Raw genomic sequence first — 21317 nt, 5'->3', positions numbered from 1 at the left:
GTGATGCCACCCTTAGAACACATGATCGATACAGTTGGAGGAATTTGTTGGTGGCCACAACAGCTCCGCAGGGAGCTATGTGACTGTAAGAAGGAGAAGACCAGACAGTGCTAACCACATGGCCAACACTGTTGATCTTGTTCTCATTAACAACCCTTCCAAACACATGGTTGAGGTGAGTGATCCTCTTGGTACCTCTGCTCACATCTTACCGATGGTCTCTTCTCCAATGGAGCCTTTCTCTTGCGGCCAGTCTCAACTTCATGTTCGAAAATTGCCATGAAACACAGTTGTAGCCCATGTGGGGAGTCAATGTGGCTTTAGGGGGGCAATACAAACCCAGCTGTAACTTGTGCAGAGTGTGCTGTCTTGCTGATAGATGCCAGAGTTGTCTGGATCTCCTGTTATCATGAAGGGTCATATTTGGTCAGCAATAATACAAAGGGAAAGCATTCCTATCAAGCAGTTAATTAGCAGTGATCAGAGGACCCAGGATATGCCAAGAAAACAGTCCTCAAACCATAATAGCAGTGCCTCCAGTCTGCTGAACACCAAATATGCATCCAGGTGCCATGGCCTCATGTGTCTTTCTCCATATGCAGATACACCCAACAGTAGGATAGAATTGGAAACATGATTCATCAGACTAGGTTACAGCTTTGCATATGTTGATGCTTATGTACTCGGTGCCTCCGTAGCCAGGTGGGAAGGAGCAGCAGCAGCAATGCGTAGCACACACTTCTTGATTAGACCAGGGTTTGAGTCCATCACCACTAAATACGGAGGATGCGGAAAGGTCAAGGAAATGACCACCGCATATTCCCAGAGCAATATGGCCTTAGTTGCTAATGCTCCTAAAAACCAAATAACAAACAAACTTATGTATTTGTGCAAGGTGCAGTTTCTTGCATGTTGTAGTGAATATGGGTACTTGTGATGACTGTCAACTGCTATGGCCTATACAAGGTAATGTCTGGCTCATAGTCCATGTCAGTATTGGTCCTGCTGTTATTGTACTGGGCCACTGTGCTGCATGACACATGGGCTTTAACCATGTGTGACCTTTGGCTGGTTGGTCCACTCCTGTTGATGCCATTCCAACAGACTCATGGCACCACAGAACGAGAGCATGTTGGCTGTTGTCAAGATACTGGCACCTGCACATCTTGTCTCGCTGCACAATCGTTTCATGTTCAAAGTTGGAAAGATCTGAATGTGACTCATTCTTCCTTGCCAATCTTGTATCAACTGTTCCTGACTTTGGGCCCTTACTTGTTCATTCCTACAAACCAGTTTATTTCTACACGAGGGCATGTTGCTAATGAAAATCCAACTTGTGTATATACACACAAGTGTTTTTCAGTCCTTTGTTTGCTTAAATAAATGTAGGTTAGGTGAATGGTATGTTACCTGCTCAGCTCTCCTTGAATTGAAATGCATTATAGTCCTTGCTGAGATTTGTGTGGGGGTGGGGGGAAGAGAAGGAATAATTCTGTGTGAAGTCTATTCTGTACATTCCTGAATTTGAGGATCAAATCTCATTTTGTTATAATGAATGTGGGTGCATGTACGTGCACACACACACACTCCCCCCCCTCCTTCTCCACTATGTTTTGGGCTTTAGGGGGTATATGATAATATAGTTTGGATACTGAAATGATAGTTTATGAATTTGACAACACGACAAAACTCGTTTCAGCATGTGAAATATACATGATGCTCCCCTTTAAAAAGGGCGTTGTTATATGTAAAGTATGAAATGTGTAATCAGGTATACTAATTGCCTGTATTATTATTTTATGTGATTTTTCATATGTATATGAATTTTAAAGTAGCGACAAACTGATGACTGCCAATGATTGTAAAACTCCAGAGCAAGCTAGAATGGTAAAAATCAAATTGATAAAAAAAAATTATGGGCAGATGTGCCCATTTCTTATATGGCCACTTCTGCCTTCTTATATTCCACAATTTTATAATGGGAGATATAACAAAAATAGTTTTATCCTGTAATAATTTAAAAATAAATGCTTCTCTGCATTATATTTTTCTAATTATTTCAATGCTTATTTTAAAATAAAAGCTCCATCTCCTTAATAACTGTTGAGATTATCCATGATCATATTACTTAATAAGATCAGTGGTGATAAGAATGGGGTGGTGCAAAACCTCATGCTGATTGAAAATTACATTTCCAGAATATTTTTTACCTAGCTAATTCTATTTGCTAATTATTTCAGTGCTTGCAGTGAAATAAAAACTCCACTACTTTAATAATTTGAGATTATCCATGATCATATTAATTGCTTAATAAGATCATGGGGTGGTGAAAAACCTCACGATGATTATTGATCAAAATGTTACCTTTCCAGGATATTTTTTAACCATGTAATCCTATGACATTAAGATGAATGCAGAAATTCAACAGAAACTATGTCCAAGTTTAATATAATTAAACATATACTAACTGGAAAGGCTTGAGATATCAAAACATAGCTGCAAGAATGCAGCACAGTCTAAATATTTATGTATACTTTCAAATGAATCATAAAGTATTAGAATTTAAACTATAGCTAGATTATGAAATAAGAACCACCGCAACATATAATTAATAACTGCCTTCTGCCATTTAGAACGTTCCTGTAATGAATGCTATGAAGGAGAAATCTGTCTACTTCCTGTTGATGGAATCACTGCTCATTGTGTGCTACCACGTGACCCACAGGATCCTACAGGATGTGGGGGTTGGTGCTCTGCTGAACATGAGCTATGCCGAAATCTGAACAATAACACATATCAGTGCATTGATGATTCAGGTGATTTGATCTTTTTATTATATGAGAAGTGGCACTTTCGCTAATTTTTTTTTTTTTTTTTTTTTTGTTTAAAAAGAAATAACAGGTTTTGTTAGTTGTTTGATATCTCAGACATATCCAGTGAAAACTTTTTGTTGAATGTTGCTTTAAACGTATATATTAGCAACTGAAGTCAAGAATTAAATATATAGTATCATATCAGACATCATCCTGAGACTTTGGCTTTAATTCCAACCTAACCATTAATACAATAATCCAGAGCTTTTGGGAATTAGTGTCATGCGTCACAGTGGTTGTGCATATGATTTTATAAATAGTACAGTAAAAAGTTCTACAAATTACCTTCTGTTCCTAAATGAGTGGTCTTTAAACAACATTGTCTACAAAGTGGAATTTGAAAGTAGCACCGTATTTTTTCCCAGCAGATGTAAAATTTTTGGAAACAATCCAAGTTCTGTGCCATTTTAGCCTTTATTGTAACAGCTTACATCTCATTAGCTCCTTTTGAAATAATCTTTCAGTAATTGTTTTAGCTTTGATAAAACAGTTACTGAAAGGCAGATCTTCAAATTGTGCATTTTTTCAAAGTGCACGATTTGAAGATCTGCTCAGGGAGGTGTTTGGTATGTGCTAGCAACTTTAATGGTATTATTCCGTGTTTTATAAAGTACTTTTTAATGAAAATTGATTTATGCATAAGGTAGGTATCTGTGGCTTTTTCTTTCGATCGAGTCTCTCACCTGACTAAGTATTTCAGCATACAACTCTTTAGTCACAGTTTGGACTTCAAAGTGGATGGTTCAAAGCTTTGTCATAAAAAAATTTCAAACATTAATGTCTTTGTGCTGTTTGCTTCTATCCACTTGTCCTCCATGATTGTTTTGTCTCTCATTAATTTTTAAGAAGTCCTAATCACATTGGAGAAGAAATTAGACTTCTTCAATCAAGGCTACAACCAATCTTGCAAAGAAGAAATGTGCCCCTCTACCCAATCCCCATGGGTTATGCTGAGTTTTAGCCAATACACACAAATTGGCCTGTGAAGACACATTTGTACAGATAACTAATTCATTTTAGTTGTCTTTTGTAATATGAAATGTATAGAATACCATTGATCAGATTTTTGGTGCAATTTGACTAAAGTAGTTTGATGCACCCAAAAAAACAACCAACAAACTTTATTTTTCTGTTTTTGAGTTTCTTGCCAAATTTCTGTGTATCATCATGGTGATATTGGGAGCTTCCACTGCAATTTGACTGTTACCACATGTGGAACCCAAAATGCTATATACCTTTCATGTAGTTTACATGCCAATAGAGCATCTGTATAGAGAACAATTTGTCATCTACTTGGTAAGGAGGTGGTGGGATTATTATTACATCAGGTTTCAATAATAAGGGCTAAAACCTACCTGATCAGACCAGGGTATTAGGCTGGAATAAGAGGCGAGCACTAGTTGTGCGAGTCATCCATTTATCAATATCCTGTTGCCTTTGCTGTGGTCATAGCTGACTGCACATACCACAAGCTGAGTTATGTCCTTATAGTTAGAGTGTGCTAATGGATTCAGTAGCTGTTCAAAATAGTTATGGAAGTGAAAAGGTAAATATCAAAGATATCATAAATCTCATTTGCAGGATGAATTCAACTGTGATGTGAGGGAATAGGAATGCCAACAGCATGGTGATCTGTGTGACAATGAACAATTCATATATAAAATAACTTAAGATTTATTGTGGTACCTCTTCAAACTCAAGAGAAACTTGGGAATGGAATAAAAAGACAGTTTCCAAAGAAATTATCACTGATAACAAAATTAAGTTGAACACACTATAGCACAGACCTCTATTATCTGAAATCCAATTATTTTCTTTAAAGGCATCATTGTTCTGTATTTATGGAATTCTTATGATTGCTGGTTCTGTCAAGTAGGATGTTACATGTTGACCAGTGTTGCTTATCAGGGTTTCATTATGCAAAGGATTTTCTGTGGTTGTATACCTTTTGAGAACATTTAACTAATGATATTGGATATCCCAAGATAACAAAACAAACTGAGTTCACCAATCTCTGCTTTGCAGTCTTCTTGTTAAACTTAACTTCATTAACCATTTGGTTGTATGTGACCAATATTTAATATATAAGGGAATAGTAGCTACCAAAGTATAAAGAAAGGTTCACATTAGTACTCCTGTGAAAAATTTTGGGCTGTAGGGTTTAGGTTTTTTTACACTTGAAGCTTTTTTGCGTATCATACACAAAGTAGGTAAAGAATGTCATTCTTTTGCAATGTCTGTTTTTCATCATCCCATCCTATCAATCTGTTGTATAATTTCCAGGCTTAATTCTCTCTGTTTGCACTTTCTCACCATAACTGCTAAATGGAATTAATATAAACACTAAATTAATTTAAACACATTATCTTCAGAAAAAGATATGTTTAGATCCTTTTAAAAATTACAAAAAAAAACAAAAAAAAAACACCCAGATATATTTTGACTGTATATATAGTGAAATAATTGCAACTGCCATACAATTAATGTATTTATGTTGTAACTACCATAAATCGGCTTTATGTAAAGGTAAATTAACAAATCAGGAAATGCAGAGCTTGGGTAGTCATGGTGCAGTGCTGAGCTTTGTCTTAACTATACAAAATGACATTTCTTGTGGGATAAAAATCTAATTGTTAATAAATTTTTATCCAAATTTCGTAATAAGCAAATGTGTTTACATATAAAAACCTATCCTTTTGGAGAAGGGGGGAAGATATGTACTCTGTACAAACAAATGTGTTGTATAAACAGTCAGTATTAATAAGGTTCTATTGTAATATGCATTAATTATTAATAAAAGTGAATAATAATTTGAAGATTAAGTAAAAGTGTAGTTAAATTTCAGGAGCAAAATGTATATTATTTGTCAAAAACCAATTTGCATACATCAAAAATTGGTTATATATACTGGTTTTAGCTATATTCTTTATGAATAATATATTTTAATAATTATAAAAAAATGGATGTAAAGTATTGATTCAGAGAAGCATTGCTTATACAGTACCAGCCAAAAGTGAATAAAAACTTAATTTGCCCATCCCCCTCTCCCCCCAAACTTTGTCCAAATCTTCCTTATATTTATTCAAAATGCTAAGTTTCTTCTAGCAATTGATTATTCATTGGTTGGATGCCAGTTTCTTCATCTACTCTGCAGCCTTTTTTTCTGTAATCAAAACTGTTTGTGTTTCTTGATGCTGGAAGGTAGATCCCATTATATAGAAACTTTTTTGCACATTCCACACTAGTAGGTTTTGACCTGAGATAGAAAATATGTCTATAACAAAGTGGCATCATGGAATCTCAGAATGATTTCATGATAGTTTTTTTTTTTTTTTTTTAACTGGTGTTCTTTTATTGATATCAGCTGGAAAATATTCAGATGTATACGTTCTCTTTGAAACAAGGAAACTTGTTACTTTTAACCATATTGATTATGAAAAAATTCATGATCATCCAAGAATCCTTGTATTTGCCAACACACACTCAGTGAAAATATTTTATATATACAAGTTTCCATTCTCATTTTCTCTGGTTAAGTTGCAGATTCCTTGCATTTTTTTTTACTGATTCTATTATTATTACTTTTTTAAAAAATATTCTGTTGACTTTTATATTTATTTACCAGAATGTCTTCCTGGAGAATGGCGTTGTAATAATGGTCTCTGCATCCCGACTCAGCGCAGGTGTGATGGTCACTTTAATTGCTATGACATGACAGATGAATATGGTTGTGGTAAGTTATCATATATAGACAATCACTATTTACCATAATACTAATGTAGGGATAGACAATAAATGAGTATCTCTGCTTAAGTAAAATTTAGTAACTACACTGGATCCCAAAAATGTACATACTTTGTATGTACACTTTTGGGATGTACATCACTGCATGGTGACTAATATATTGCCAGGTCCATTTTTTTTCATATTTCAAAGCACGAATATAGGATTGTGCAGAATGCAAACTGCTTATTTCAATTTCTTTTTTGCTTTAGGCATTGCAGTTAGCACAGTGACTGATTTTTTTCCCATAGTATGTAAAAAAAAAAAAAAAAAGGCCTAAGTTAAGTGAGAGAAACTTTTATGGGCTTTATCACATTATGCATGGTTTATTCACCCAAAAATGACTTTTTCATTTGGCAACCAGACTGATTGATCACAAAATGCATACAATTTACAGCTACAATGTATTGAGTCTGTAATTTATATATACTAAAGTGTGTTGATTGTCTGATGGCACCAGGGGGTTCCCCCATCTCTGCTATATATATTAAAGTGAGACCAAACCAAGAATGGTGAATCACTTTCCCATTGAGAAAATTGATTGATTGATTGATTGGGCAAAACTTAATTTAGAAATCGTAAGAGCTGAACACAATATTGAATCCAAATATATAACAAAAAAAAAGGCCAGATGACAAAGAGACTAAACTGAAAAGCTAGCAAGGTTTGAAATTCAGAATCAAAATTTTGATGTTTTATTTAATTAAAGTTCTGTATTTTTCAACCAGATTGCTGGATCTAGTAGCAGCAGCAGATTTGCCAGTTCAATTGCTGTATTTACAAAGAATGTATTCATTTTCCAAATCAGGAACCATCTTGGGTATAGATCTAACCCCAGCACTACAGATTCTCCAAGCTAAAAAAAATCTGTGAACCACTGATGGCCCGGTACTCAGGATGAAGGATCTGTAGTCACAAATGGTCATTAGTGCAGTATCCCAAATAGAGCTTTATGGTAACTGAAAAAAGTTTCTAGTACCTGGCTTGGCCTAAACCTGAGGAACTAACAAAAACATTGTCTATTTGAGTCTTTCCAGTTGTTGCGAATGACAAGGGTGGGAGAAGCAACTCCAACTTCTTCCTGGAGAAGCGACTGGCAGATGAGGGCCGTACAAGACTCTGCACGGGTGCCTCCCCACCACTGCCACTTCAACACTGGGTCACTGAGTGCCTCCTTGCTGGGACAACTCCAGCTTTGAAAATTGTTAAAAAAAAAAAAATACTTCTCATTGCAAAATTTATTTATAAATGACCTTTACAGAATTGTTAACTATTTGGCAACCTTTTTGTCACCAAAAGGAGAGTTATGTAGTAAAAAGAAGTGTTCTATTGAAGTGCAATAAAAAATTGTTTTTTTTAATTTTAACACAAAAAGTAAATGATAGTTTTCCCTTGATAAGCATTGAATAAGTGATTTTTAAATTTTTAGCTCCATTAGCAATGGAAATAGGGGGGAGAGACACAAATTGCTCACATTTTCCTGTTTAGCGCTGCCATTTTTAATTTTAAAATTATATTTTAAACCTACTCATTGAGCTCTTTCCAACAGCATGTAATAAGCTATAGTAGTAGTAGTGGCATGTGATGCAAGAAAGCAAGTGTATGAGCTTATGCAGCATCAGCCAAAAAAAAAAAAATCACACCATTCCCTCCAAATGCCTGTCCAGTTCCTCCTTAAATTTATTCAACCTCTCAACTTCCACAACAACAGATGGAAGTTTGTTCCAGCAATTAACCACCCACTGGCTAAAGGCAAATTTCTGCACATCTATTCTGCATCTGTCCTTTCCTCATTTGAATTTATGCCCCCTTAGGTTCCTAATCTGAACAAGTGGAAGGATCCCATCAGAATTCAGCGTGCTCAATCCATTCAAGGCCTTATACACCTCAATCAGATCACCGCGCAGGTGCCTAGTCTCCAGCCACTGCAATTTGCAGAACTTAAGCCTCTCTTGATGGATCCCTTCATTCCCCTCACCAATCTTGTTGCCCTTCTCTGTACACGCTCAAGTAAATCTACATCCTTCCTAAAATGAGGCCTCCAGACCTGTATGCAGTACTCAAGGCGTGGCCTGACCATTGCCTTATACAGAGGGATAATCACCTCCTTTTCCCTGATAGCAAAATTCCTATATATCATTGACAAAACCCCATGACCTGCCCTGGCAGCCTGTCTGCATTGATCAGAAAACTTCATATCTGACTGCACAATTACTCCCAGGTCTTTTTCATTTTCTACCACCTTAAGTGTAGTACCACACAGTTGGTACGTTTCTCTGGGGTTACTTCTACCCATATGCAGTACTTTGCATTTGTCAAGGTTAAATTTCAGTTGCCACTTCTTAGCCCATCTTCCCAAATTATCTAGATCCTGTTGCAGTAGCACACTGCCATTACTGTCATTAACAACCCTGCCAACCTTTGTATCATCTGCAAACTTCGACATTAAGCCTGATATACCTTCATCAATATCATTGATAAATATACAAAACAACAGTGGACCTAACACCGAACCCTGTGGGACTCCACTAATAACATTAGTCCAAGAAGAGCAGCACCCATTGATTACCACCCCTCTGTCTTCTCCCACTTAACCATCCTTTTATCCATTGTAGCAACTTACCCTTAATACCATTCTGCTCCAATTTGTACAATAGTCTTCCATGTGCAAAGTGTCAAAAGCTTTCCTGAAATCCAAATATATGATATCAAAATTATTTTTTGCATCCAGTTCATTTGTAACCACATCATAATATCCTATCAAATTTGTCAGACAAGACTTTCCCTTAACAAACCCATGCTGTGTCTGAATTATTGCTGCAGTCTTGTCTAGATGATCCTGCAATGCATCTTTAACCAGTGCCTATAGGTTGTAGACACCATTTTGTCCCCCCCCCCACTTCTTAGACAAATTTTTGTCAACGATAAATATGGCATTATGTTGTTCCCATTGACGGACAGACAGACAACCGAGTGACATTATAAGGCTCCTTCAGTAGACTATGGACCCTAAAAATATAGCCAGGGAAATCCATCAAACTTGCCAATTTAAATGCTTCATTTGGCAGTTTGTAGTTGTAATTTTCTACTGAACTAATACAAAAGTTCCAGGTACATACATAATTGGTGCTTGAAAAAGGCACCAGGAAGCTTCAGTATAAAATCTACAAAGCAAAAATTTGACGAGATAACTGTAGTTACCAACCTTAAAGAGGTAACATGCAAATGACATGTAATCTAAATGAATCTGAAGACATTTCACAGATTAATCAAAGAAAAAAATTCAAGTTGAGTTAGTCATTAGAAAAGGAAGATGAATGAAATTAACACACTTTGATTGTGTTGCATTCACAAATGAACCAAAATTAGCCAATTTGCAACTGCAGAAATCTGCAATCGATCAAAACACACAGGAGAAAATTAAATACAGACATAAGCATAGGATACTAAATTAGAATTAAAGAAAGGTACAAGAATAACTGAACATAATAAAAAAAAAAAAAAAAAACAACACATGGATCACCTTGTGGTGAATGACTGCTCTCAGGGTTCAAACATGTAAAATGTATATATTCAGATGTACACTGGAAAACATTAAGAAATGATTTAAATAGAGTATTTACAGGGTCCAGTCACATTATTATGACCACCTACCTAGTATCCAGAATGTGCATTTTGCAGCATGCATCGCAGCCAGCCGTCGTGGGAGTGACTCAGTAAGTCCGCAGAAGGTTGCTACGGGTATCTGTGACCATGCAGACTGCAGTGCCCCCTGGAGTTTTTGTAGATTCCTTGGTGGAAGATTCATCTGTCTGATGTATTGATCAAGTTGGTCCCATAGATTTTCAATTGGGTTAAGATCCGAGGAATTCAGTGGCCAAGGGAGTAAGCTTGATGTCTTAGTGTTCCTCAAACCACACGCAGACAATTCTGGTGACATGGCATGGCGCATTTCTTGCTGATATATACCATTGCCTCCCAGGGAACATGGTCAACATGTACATGTGTACCTGATCAGTGACGATCTATAGGTAACCATTTGTATTCAGGTTGCCCTCCAGAGGTAGCAGTGGACCCAAGACATGCCATGAAAACATTCCCCAGACCATAACACTGCCTCCACCAGCTGGCCTTCTGCCAACAATCATGTCTGTTCTCAGAGGTTTCACGCCTAATATGCCACAGTCCATCCACTTGGAGCAGAAACTGACTCATCGGAGAAGGCTCATTGCCACTCAGACAGGGTTCGGTATTGGTATTGCTGTGCAAACTGATGGCATTGTTTGTGATGAACAGCCATCAGCATGGGTACTGTCACCAAGCGTCTGCTCTGGAGCCCAATGCGCAACAGGGTTTGCTGCACTGTCGTGTTGTAGACCTTTCTGGTGGCCCCACGGTTCATTTGGACAGCCAGTTGAGTAACAGTAGTGCACCGATCGATCCTGACCAACCTTTTCAGCTGACATTCACCTCTGGGATCAATGCTGCATGGGGCTCCATAATTAGCACGTTGGGTCGTCAAAACTGTCCCATTCGTCCACTCTTGATACACTTTCACCACTGCAGCATGTGAGCATTTCATAAAGTCTGCTGTGTTTCAGAAATGCTGGCACCCCTGGCCCGATAGCTGACGATCATGCCTTTTTCCAGGTCAGATAGGTCGTGTGCTTTGTCCATGACAGAGGCTGTTACTGTGTTCACGGATGCCAAACATCAAGCCTTGCGGTGTGTGAACTTGACACATGCACAATTCATAATGCCTGTATGATTTGCTAGGCATGTGTGATGTCTGTATTGGGTGGTGGCCATAATATTGTGACTTGACTCTGTATAATGACACCATTCTTGCCTTGCTGTTTTTTATTATATGTAAACTTTCCATTAGCTTTTTTTAATGGTAAGGTATTTTTTACTGATAATTGCCACTATACTACTGTACTCTGCAGGATTAACAAGTATGGTCCTTACTTACTGTTTTTAATCTGTCCAGAACTCAGGTAGAACTATATTTTTTGAGGGAAGACTCAGGGGTAACCTGATTTAGGTTTATTAGGCTCTGAGAGGGGTTAGTAAAACGGGAATTTCCAAAAGTGGAATTTTCACTGTTATGAAGAATTCTAAAACTAGAGGCCGTAAATTCAAATTACAGGGAAAGAGGCTTAGACTCAACTGTAGAAAGTTTTCTTTTAGCCAGGGAGTTGTTGATTGCTGGAACAATTTGCCTTTGCAAGTAGTTGAGGGTAATAGTTTGAATAAATTTAAAAAATGAACTGGATAGTTATCTATGTGATTGAGGGAAGCACCTAATTTGTATTTTTTTTTTTTTTTTTTTTGGCCAGTGCAGCAAAAGCCTGTGGCTTTCTTACACTATATGGTGAATACTATTACTATCTTAATACAGGCAACTCGGTTTATGAACATTTGCTATAACGAACGTCACAATTCATTCAAAATTTCTTAGTCACCAATAGATTGAATTCCTTATAAAACGAAATACCAAAACATATAGTGAACATAATTGTAAGATTTAAATAAACTTTAAAAAATGTATTTATTATGATAATTATACTGCACTGTTCTGATTAGTAAAAAAAAAGTTGGTTTACATGCCATGCTGCATAGAATGTTGAACTCTGATGAAGATATTGACGAGAAAAAGTTGAATACATATGTATGTACAGTACATATTATGTTAGTACTCATTTTCTTTATTTCCATTTTGTAACTCTTTAAAAAGTGCAATATCTTGTTTTTTTCTTATTTTATTTTACGTTACGTATACGATAAACCATAACGCATACATGCGTTATAGTAAAACGTATTGTATAGACCATTCAATGTTTAGTACACAATTTTAATGCTTTAAAATGGATGCTAACATATATGATATTTATCGTAAAAGCTCAGGAATGCAAGATACATATAACAGACAAAGTCTTGGAAAACGGAACTCGTTTATAAACTGAGAGTTGCCTCTAATCAACTACACAGCATGCTAAAATCATAACAGAAGGCAATTTACCCCTCAGGAGATACAATTTTAACTTCTGGAAGGATTCTTCTTAAAACATATTATATGGTGCTTAAGTTCAGCCCCTCTTCTATTGGATATTGTTTCTTAAGTTCTGTTATCTACAAGGAAACACTTTCATATATGAACTAGAACTGCATAAAAAATATTAGTGGTTGGCTTTTGTAATTTCTTAGTGCAGAAACTGAAATTTTATATTGCAATTTAGTCACATTGTTTTTTGTTTGCAGATTGTAATACTGAAGAGTTCCATTGTGGCAACAAAACATCGTGTTTGCCCAATTTTTTGCATTGTAATGGTCACATCGACTGTTGGGATGGCAGTGATGAAATCAACTGCACTGTCTGTAAGTTGAAGATTCTCTCTTAATATTCTAAAATGTCTGATATTTGAGATGAAATCAAAGCTAATATGAATTTTTGTGGGTTATTTCCCCACCCCTATAGAAACTTAACTCTAGTTTCATTTCATCTCTAAAAATAATGATTACAAATTCATAATGTTGAATGTGCTATTTTTTTACATATGTTATTATGGCACATTACCATGGCTGCTAGCTTTTCTAGATTTTCCTTTTGGATTTTCAATAGTTTGTGTTATTTTTCAAAAAAAAATGTACCTACTATACATAATAATCACAGCCAGATTCCCGACATACTAATTGTATTTAAAAAAAAACTCTATATCTCAGAAACTGTTTTTGCAATAAAAAATGTTTTTACATAATCAAAACGGCCACTAAAAACACCAAAATTTTATTTGAACACATGTTCCATGTACATTGCAGTTATGCAAACAGTATATGTTAATGTTTTATATCATATTAATGAATAAACAACACACCCTTATATATACAGGGTGGCCATAATTAAAGTATTCCTATTCAGAGCTCGCTGTAGCTCTAAGTCAGGGCTGTCCAACCTTAGGTAATCCGAAGGCCACATTAAAAAAAAAAAAAAAAAAAAAAAATCAATCCGAGGGCCGCATCCAGAATAATAAATACAGTACAAATATTAAAATATTTGGAGGGTCCTACCGTTAGCTTTAGCAAGCACTTATAAAATTTTGTAATAAAGGAAAGTTATGTTGCTTATAAAAGGTTTTCATTGAAACAGTAGACAAGATAATTGTTTATAATTATTCTCATTGTAATGAGAGCCTGTGGTTGTTCATTTGCTAATGTAGCTATATCATTATTGATGCTTGTAGTTGCCAATTGCACTAAATGTGAAAGTGATTTATCAGTCAATGAACATCTGTATTTGGATTTTATGAATTTCATCGTTGAAAAAGTGCTTTCACAAAGATATGTGCTCCCGAGCATTAAGCACATCTTGAGTTCAAAGTCCATCAATTTTGGATAGTGCTCTCTTGGTAATAATTTTAAAAAATCTTCTTTTTCGATTCTGCCAGTATATAAAGGGTTGGATTGCACAATTCCAGTTGGAGATCAGATCTTACGTTTTCAATGCTGACAGTGAAATATCTTCTTCAGTTTCCTTAATATCACCAAATCGATTCTCCAAGTCCTCCATGATTGTTTCAATGCATTTTATGAGCTGAAAATTATCTCTCAAAATTCTTCATTTCTTCAAATTGTTTTTTGCAATTAGGAAAAAAAAGTAAAAATATTATTGGCCAATGTTGATTTCAAAAGCTTCAATTTACTTTTAAAACCATTCAAATGACCATATAAGCTGGCAATATTCTGTTGTTTGCCCTGCAGCTTTAAGTTCAACTCATTGAAAAGGTTTAAACTGGTCTCATTAGCATTAAACACTTGACTTGCTAGATAGCCCTCAGTTGCAATAAGTTTTCGGATACAAAGAAACAGCTTGCATAGCTGTACTGGCTGCTTCCCCCATTCATTTTAGATTGTAAAGACTGATGTTTTTTAAAATTTTCAAACCAACCCTTACTGGCCTGAAAGACATCTGCATTGGATGGACAGGCTTCTTCTAAGTGATTAAAAATTTGCAGAGCTTTGGCACAAATAAAATGTGTGTGTATGTGTACACACACACACAGTACACAATCAGTTCACAAAAACCACATTACTGACAATAATCACAGATTAAAATTTGCAAAAAATCATACAAATTATAATCAAACATCCAAGTATTATAATAATAATAAGAAAACGAGATATTTTTTCCTGTTACTCCTTTCAAAATATCCTGCCAGCACCCATGGTCATGCTTAATGTACTTGTCAGAGAAATTCATGAAAATGCAGCTAATAACAAATAAATAAATACCTGTATAATTACAGTTTTAGTTATGCTAATAATATAAATATCATTAGCATAACTGACAAATGTTATGCAGCTGTCAAAATACATTTTTTACCTTTTAGCATTGCAATGCTATACCTATAATTATTGCTCAAATGCCCTATATAAATACCAAAATTTGACTTGAAAAATTACCTATTAAATACAATATAATAAAATAAAATTAAGTAATTTTTATTTGCTGATTGTATTTTAAAACTGTTTGTTTTTGTAACAGAAAACATGATCTTCAAATTGAAATCAGTATTTGTCGTTAAAATTTATTTTTTTTATTCTTTCTATACAAAATTAATAAGGTAAATTTTTACTTACTAAAAAACTAATAAATACATAGCATTATATTTTTACAATATAGTAGATACTGTCGGGATTTTGTGCCAGATGCCTCCTCACAGGTACCTACTTTCTGAGCATGGCAATTTGTGGACATTGTGTCCTTGACCAATTATAATATAATTGGACAGATTCCACCCTTTAGCTTCAGCAATTCCTCTTCCACTCTCTTCTCAGTTATCACAAAACCATTTAGCTCCCAGTTATAATTTAGTATACTTCTGTTATTTCTCATTCCTAAAAACTTCTTTATGCATGAATGTAGATAAACTATTTGTTTGTCAGCAGTGTTAACAGATCATCATTGGTTATGCCATATGTATGTAGTGGGCCAATGTGGTTCAACCGTTAACATAAGCAAAGAATTCTTTGTTACTTTTCTTTGCAATCAAGTCACTAAGAAGGCAGAGCAAACTATGAGGAGTCTGGTCAAGAATGTAAACTAGTCCTGTGATAATTTATCCCATTTATTTTCCTACTCAGTGCACAAGTTTCATCAGCTGAGCTGACATCCATTTAAGTCTAAACCTTGCACAATCTGTCTTTGTTGGTATATATACAAAGCTTAGTAACTTCTGCAATTACTTCCATGAATGCTTCCTAGTTAGAATTTGTAGAACTACTGAAAAGAATTTAAAAATACTCTTAAGACGTGCAGTCACTGTTACAAAAGCAAAATCCCTTCCCTTTATCCTTAACAATAGTTACATCTAAGTAAATCCCATCTTGATATATTATAATCATTATCATCCATTGGTTGCTTTAGCTGGAGATTAATTCACAAAAGAGTCATTGATAATCACATTGAGTATTGTTTTCTCTTGTTGCTTCTCTAACATGCTGCTAGTGCTGCTATAGAAAATAATCTGATATATTCATAATTTCTGCTACTCTGCAAGTAACCAATCAAATCCAAAAGTTCCAGTCAGTTTCTGGAAAGTTAATTCCCCATTATAAGACAGAATGTCTTATATTTGTCTGTATAGTTATTCATTACACTCATCAGTCATTTGGGCTATAACTTACTCCCACTCATTTTTGTTTTCCCAATGCTTTTACTGCCATATCTGGGCAGGAAAAAACTACAGATTTTGAGGCAGCAATTGACGATGCCATCTGATCCTACTGCAGAGAAATCTGAAAGGGAGTTGATTAGCCATAAAGTTGGAGGATGAAACAGATTTCAGACAATGTCACAACATGAAGAGTCCTTGAACATGGGTGGATGAGATCTAGTAACACAATCTGTCCAGGGCTCCAGCTGAAAATGTCTAGTAATTATTTTATTTTATTTTTTGTGAAAAATTGAGTTAGGGCTGTGTACTTAATGGTACTAAACAGGAGTGGTAAGCTGAGAAGTCAGCTTAAGAGGCCTTCAAAATTTCCAAAATGTTTTCTGCTTATATTGGAAAAAAGGATTGAAAAGTTGATGTCCACCATGATTTATTTGTAGGGGTGGTACTGGTTCTCCTTGCAACCAGCACAACTCAGACATTGCTATACATGAAATAAAAGCAAGCAAAATAGCACCAGTCGCAGAGCGACCACACATTGGGGAGAGCAATCTAAAGGCAGACCTACCATGGCAGAAGGATGAACAGGAACTTGGATGTTAGCAAAGATTCTGTCCATCCTGGTAGTGCCCTCCCCACTAGGGGGGATAGTTGCACCTTCAGGCCAACTGAATATTAAGTTGAAAAAAGTGCAAATTGAGCTGGAATAAAAGGATAAAAATGCTGTACCTCAAAATTAATCAGTATATAACAAACAGTAGCCATAAACAACTAGCATCACCACTTATTTACCTGATTCATCATTGCATTATAAAATAAATTGGAGAGAGTACAACTTTTCTATTACAAAAAAAAGGAATAAAAAGGGAATAAGGTGGCTAGACAAAGGAGTGGCAACGTCAGTAGGAAGTGAATTACTAAGACTAAAGTCACCAACGCAAGTTATGTCAGACGGTTTTGCAACAGATGAATGTTTGGTCATGGTTCCCTCCGTTCTATGCTCTTCGAAAGAGGATTGGAACCTGATCCTTATTGCACCTGTGGAGGATTGGAGATATGGGATCTTGTACTCTTCCACTGCCTATTATACTCACAGGTCAGATTGGACCTGTGAGTATAATAGTTCCAGATCTCACGGAGGCTAAAGTAAACATACTTGTGGAAAATAAAACTAATTTCAAGGCATTACAGATTTTCTCCACCTTGGCTTTTAAGAAGAGAATTGAGCTGAGAGCTCAAAGTGCTAGGCAGTTCACTTAATAGATCTTGAAATTCTAAAGTAATAGATGGAAATTGGCTTTGTGGCATCACCTAACCTAGAACCACAATATAAAACAACAGGTGCAATTTCTACATCTAGTGTGACTAGGAATCCATTCTCAATGACTTCTTGGATGTGGATTTCAGGTGAAATGTGTTCATCAGCTCTGTATACTATCAACATTTCCTGTTTTGGACAAAACTGGAGACCAAAGAACTTTCTGCTTTTTCTGTGTTGGATATTATCTATTGGACACATCTGATCTGCTTTGGAAACTGAAGCAAGGATGTACTAATTGCAATTAAACTACAGCTATGATTTTGTGTAAGTACATGGTGAGGACTTATAAAGAATTCTTCGGTTTGGGAGAAGACTTAAAACGTAAGATGCTATGTTGATTGACATTGTGTTTGCCAGAGATGAGTCTTGGAAACAACTAAATGTTTATATTATAAATAGTGTAGATGATGTAATGTTAAAAGCCATACTCGTTTTGGTGTTACTCCAGGCCTTGTTTGGACTCGGCCCTGTTATCACTAAACTTAATTAAGTTGTGATAAATTGCTATAATTTAAGCAACGAGTGCCTAAATTATAGGCACGCAATCATGTTTACCTAAAAGTAGGTAGTGGTACTACTATGGGTAACTAGGCCACTTTATTTTTAATATTTTATTTTTTATTTCATTTTATTATTATTTTTTTTGGCTGGCTTCCAGGTCTGGGCAGCCTGGGAGGGATTGCTGGCACCCACCAGTATTGCACTAACTCCTGTGGGTACAGGAATTTGTGCACATAAGCACATATAGGTCAGTAAACCCAGGCTGGTTTCATCTTGCCTGGGGACTGGCACCAGGTGGCAACAGCCCAGGTGTTTGCTGCTCCCTGGTGGCGAAGTGGCCTAGTGCTTCTACACCAACACAGAGAACAAAGGTGGAGATGGGCTACTGCCTTGGAGCCACCATGACACAAGCCCTGGATGATGGAAATGTATATAAACTGTGTGTATTAATAAATGGGGGGAAAAATGGAAAATAGAGATTAACCAAAAGCTGAGATTGTCAAAATGACTAGAGCACTGAAAGAGCACAGTGTGCCACAAATATTAATGCAAACAGTCAAAGCTTTAAGTTGGAAAGTCTGATAGTGAGAAATGATAGGGAAAACCATGTAGAAAAGCAAGTGTCACTACCCCATTGATTCCCACAAGATGTAACATTAAAATTGCAATAAAACTGTAGCCATCATGAATCTTGTTCCAGAGACACCTAGCATTTTTGAAGATGCTGACTTCACAGATTTGTGCACGTGGGATGAGGATGAGTGTTAATTGGTAACTGTTGAAAAACAGTAGGCGACACTATCGTGACATGGATTGATCACTAATGCAACCAGGAATTAACTCTGAGAGTGGGTCAGAGTTAGTATGAATAATGTTGAAGAGTCCATCATTTGGACTCTTCTATTGGGCAGATAACAAGCATTTGTTATCTGCCCAATAGCGTAGTCTTCTTGCCTCTTATTGTTTCACTTTTAGATGAGAAAATTGCATTTGATAATTCCTTTTCATATGTTTTTTTCTAGCATGTCCTGACTCTGAATAAACTTCAATAATGGACAATGTAAAGCCAAGATTTGCTTCAACACAACACTTACCGCTTAAGTATTGTGTTGAAGCTATTAAGTTCTCTTAAGCATAATGAGTGCAAATTTATTGTAAAATAGCAATGCACTTGTCTTCTTGAATCTGAAAAGTAATTAATATAATGTACCATTACTTATTTACCTATGTAGGTAAGTGACATTAAAAAAATAAATTGGGAAAAGTACAACTTTTTCATTACAAAAAAAAAAAAAAAAAATTATAATAAACCACTTTTACTATGTTGATTGTCCCAAGATTCATCAAAAAATCTTATACATAGAGGATGAATATAGTATACCTTATATTGTTTGACTTCAAAAGAGGTTTCAGATTTGTAGTAAACAACAAATCTGTGGCTACATGTTTATGTTAACTTAAAACAAGGATTTGCAGCATCTACTGAATGTTCAGGCTTAGTCAACATAACTGATGATGTCAACTAGTAATGCAAATCTTTTATTGAAAATAACACAGTGAAACACAGTTAAACTGACCTAAAGCTGCAAATGAGCTGGAATAAAAGGACAAAAATAGTATACTTCAAAAAATTAACAACTAGCACCACTGCTTACCTACCTTATCTTGTTACATTAAAAAATGAATTGGGAACAGTATAATTTTCCTATTACAAAGAAAAGAAAAAAATTTATAATAAACCACTTTTACTATGCTGATTGTTCCAAAGTTAAAAAAAAGTTTCAAAGTAATATGGGGAAATTAATTTAAAACAACTTTTCTTCTTTATACTCACTTTTAGATGAGAAAAATTGCATCTGATAATTCCTTTTTTTATTTTTTTTCTAGTGTGCCCTGATTCTGAATATACATGCAATAATGGACAATGTATAGTCAAGGATTATTTTTGTGATGGATATGCTGACTGCAGTGATAAGAGTGATGAACCTGAAGGATGCAGCAACCCCTGTGTATCCAACCAGAAGCAATGCTCAAATGGCAGGTGTATCAGTGACACTCTCTGGTGTGACAATATAAATAACTGTGGTGATAACAGTGATGAAGATGCTTGTTCAGGATTTCAAGTAATGAACTCAACTCATGATTATTCTGTGCATTTGGTTCCCAACTATAATTCTCCTCATCCACTACAGAAGCATTCAGTGGAAAATTCCTATGAAAATTCACACAGACATCAGCTAAATTTCACTTCTTTAAAGAAGTCCTGAAAAACAGTAGTGGTTTCTTACTTTTTATCTTTTTGGCACTCTGTGATCATAATTAAGCAGAGTAAGATGTTTCTGTACAGTGTTCCTGCTACTTGTAGCATGCATCTAGTGCAAAAAGTTTATTTGAAGTAAGGAGTTTCTTGTCCACTGTTTTTGTGGCCAATGGAATTTAGATTGCCTTGAAGTTGAAATGGTCTCATGTACAGAAGCTATGAAACTGCAACCGTCCATTTAAACATTCTAGACTCACTGCAGCAATAACTTAATGCAAGTTATTTTCAGTGGAGTTTTATTTTGCATTTTAGTGGTCAACTACGTATGTTAAAATGTGCACGCCATATTATAAAATGAGACCAGACTGACTGTTTTTAACAGATATTTTGTGAACAAACTACCAGCAATTTTCATTTTCTGCCTTAATCTATTTTTAACTTAAACTGTTCTTGTAGGGAGAAACTTGAATATGAATAACTTCATTTCAGTTCTCTTATACATTTAAAAGAGAATGAAATAACATCAGGCAGGAAAAAAAAAGTTAACTTACATGGACTATTAATAAGATTTATGCTAAAAACACAATAAAAGTTAACAGTATTATTATGGGGAAAAATATATTTATTGTACAGTGTGGGGGGAAAAAACTCAGTTTCCCAACTATTCTAAGCATAACTTATTTAAGTATTGTGATATAACTTTGAGGGAAAATCTGTATAAATATGCAGGTGATTGCTTTTGGAATAATTTATATTCATTCATTTAATAACTTAAACAGTATAGTCAGTTATATAACTCCATTTAGGGCTAGTTATTTCAAAATTAGATATGTGCCATTTTCTATTTTGATTAACATTCAAAAACAATGCCTAAGAGGAATAAGGCAAAGAAATTATAGATCTCTAAA

At 35.3% G+C, this 21317-nt stretch overlaps 1 protein-coding gene across 5 annotated transcripts in view; it reads left to right on the top strand.

The window, feature by feature from the left end:
* LOC150080976 (uncharacterized) overlaps positions 1-20868 on the top strand; it is a 269646-nt gene extending 248778 nt beyond the window's left edge. For 3 of the 5 annotated variants that reach the window (XM_090381210.1, XM_090381208.1, XM_090381213.1), the window contains exons 9-12: positions 2634-2816; positions 6499-6606; positions 12918-13034; positions 20037-20868. In XM_090381210.1, the coding sequence (XP_090237336.1) occupies positions 2634-2816; positions 6499-6606; positions 12918-13034; positions 20037-20416 (788 nt within the window). In that variant the 3' untranslated portion in view covers positions 20417-20868. The remainder of the gene's footprint in view (positions 1-2633; positions 2817-6498; positions 6607-12917; positions 13035-20036) is intronic. The other 2 variants (XM_090381212.1, XM_090381211.1) reach the window with 2 other exon arrangements.
* Positions 20869-21317: the final 449 nt, after the last annotated feature.

Source organism: Mastigoproctus giganteus, chromosome 9 (genome assembly GCF_048544385.1).
Source record: "Mastigoproctus giganteus isolate SK-2022 chromosome 9, ASM4854438v1, whole genome shotgun sequence".
NCBI classification, from domain to species: Eukaryota; Metazoa; Arthropoda; class Arachnida; order Uropygi; family Thelyphonidae; genus Mastigoproctus; species Mastigoproctus giganteus.
Note: the sequence above shows the minus strand (reverse complement) of the source record. Positions and strands in the feature narration are given on the sequence as shown.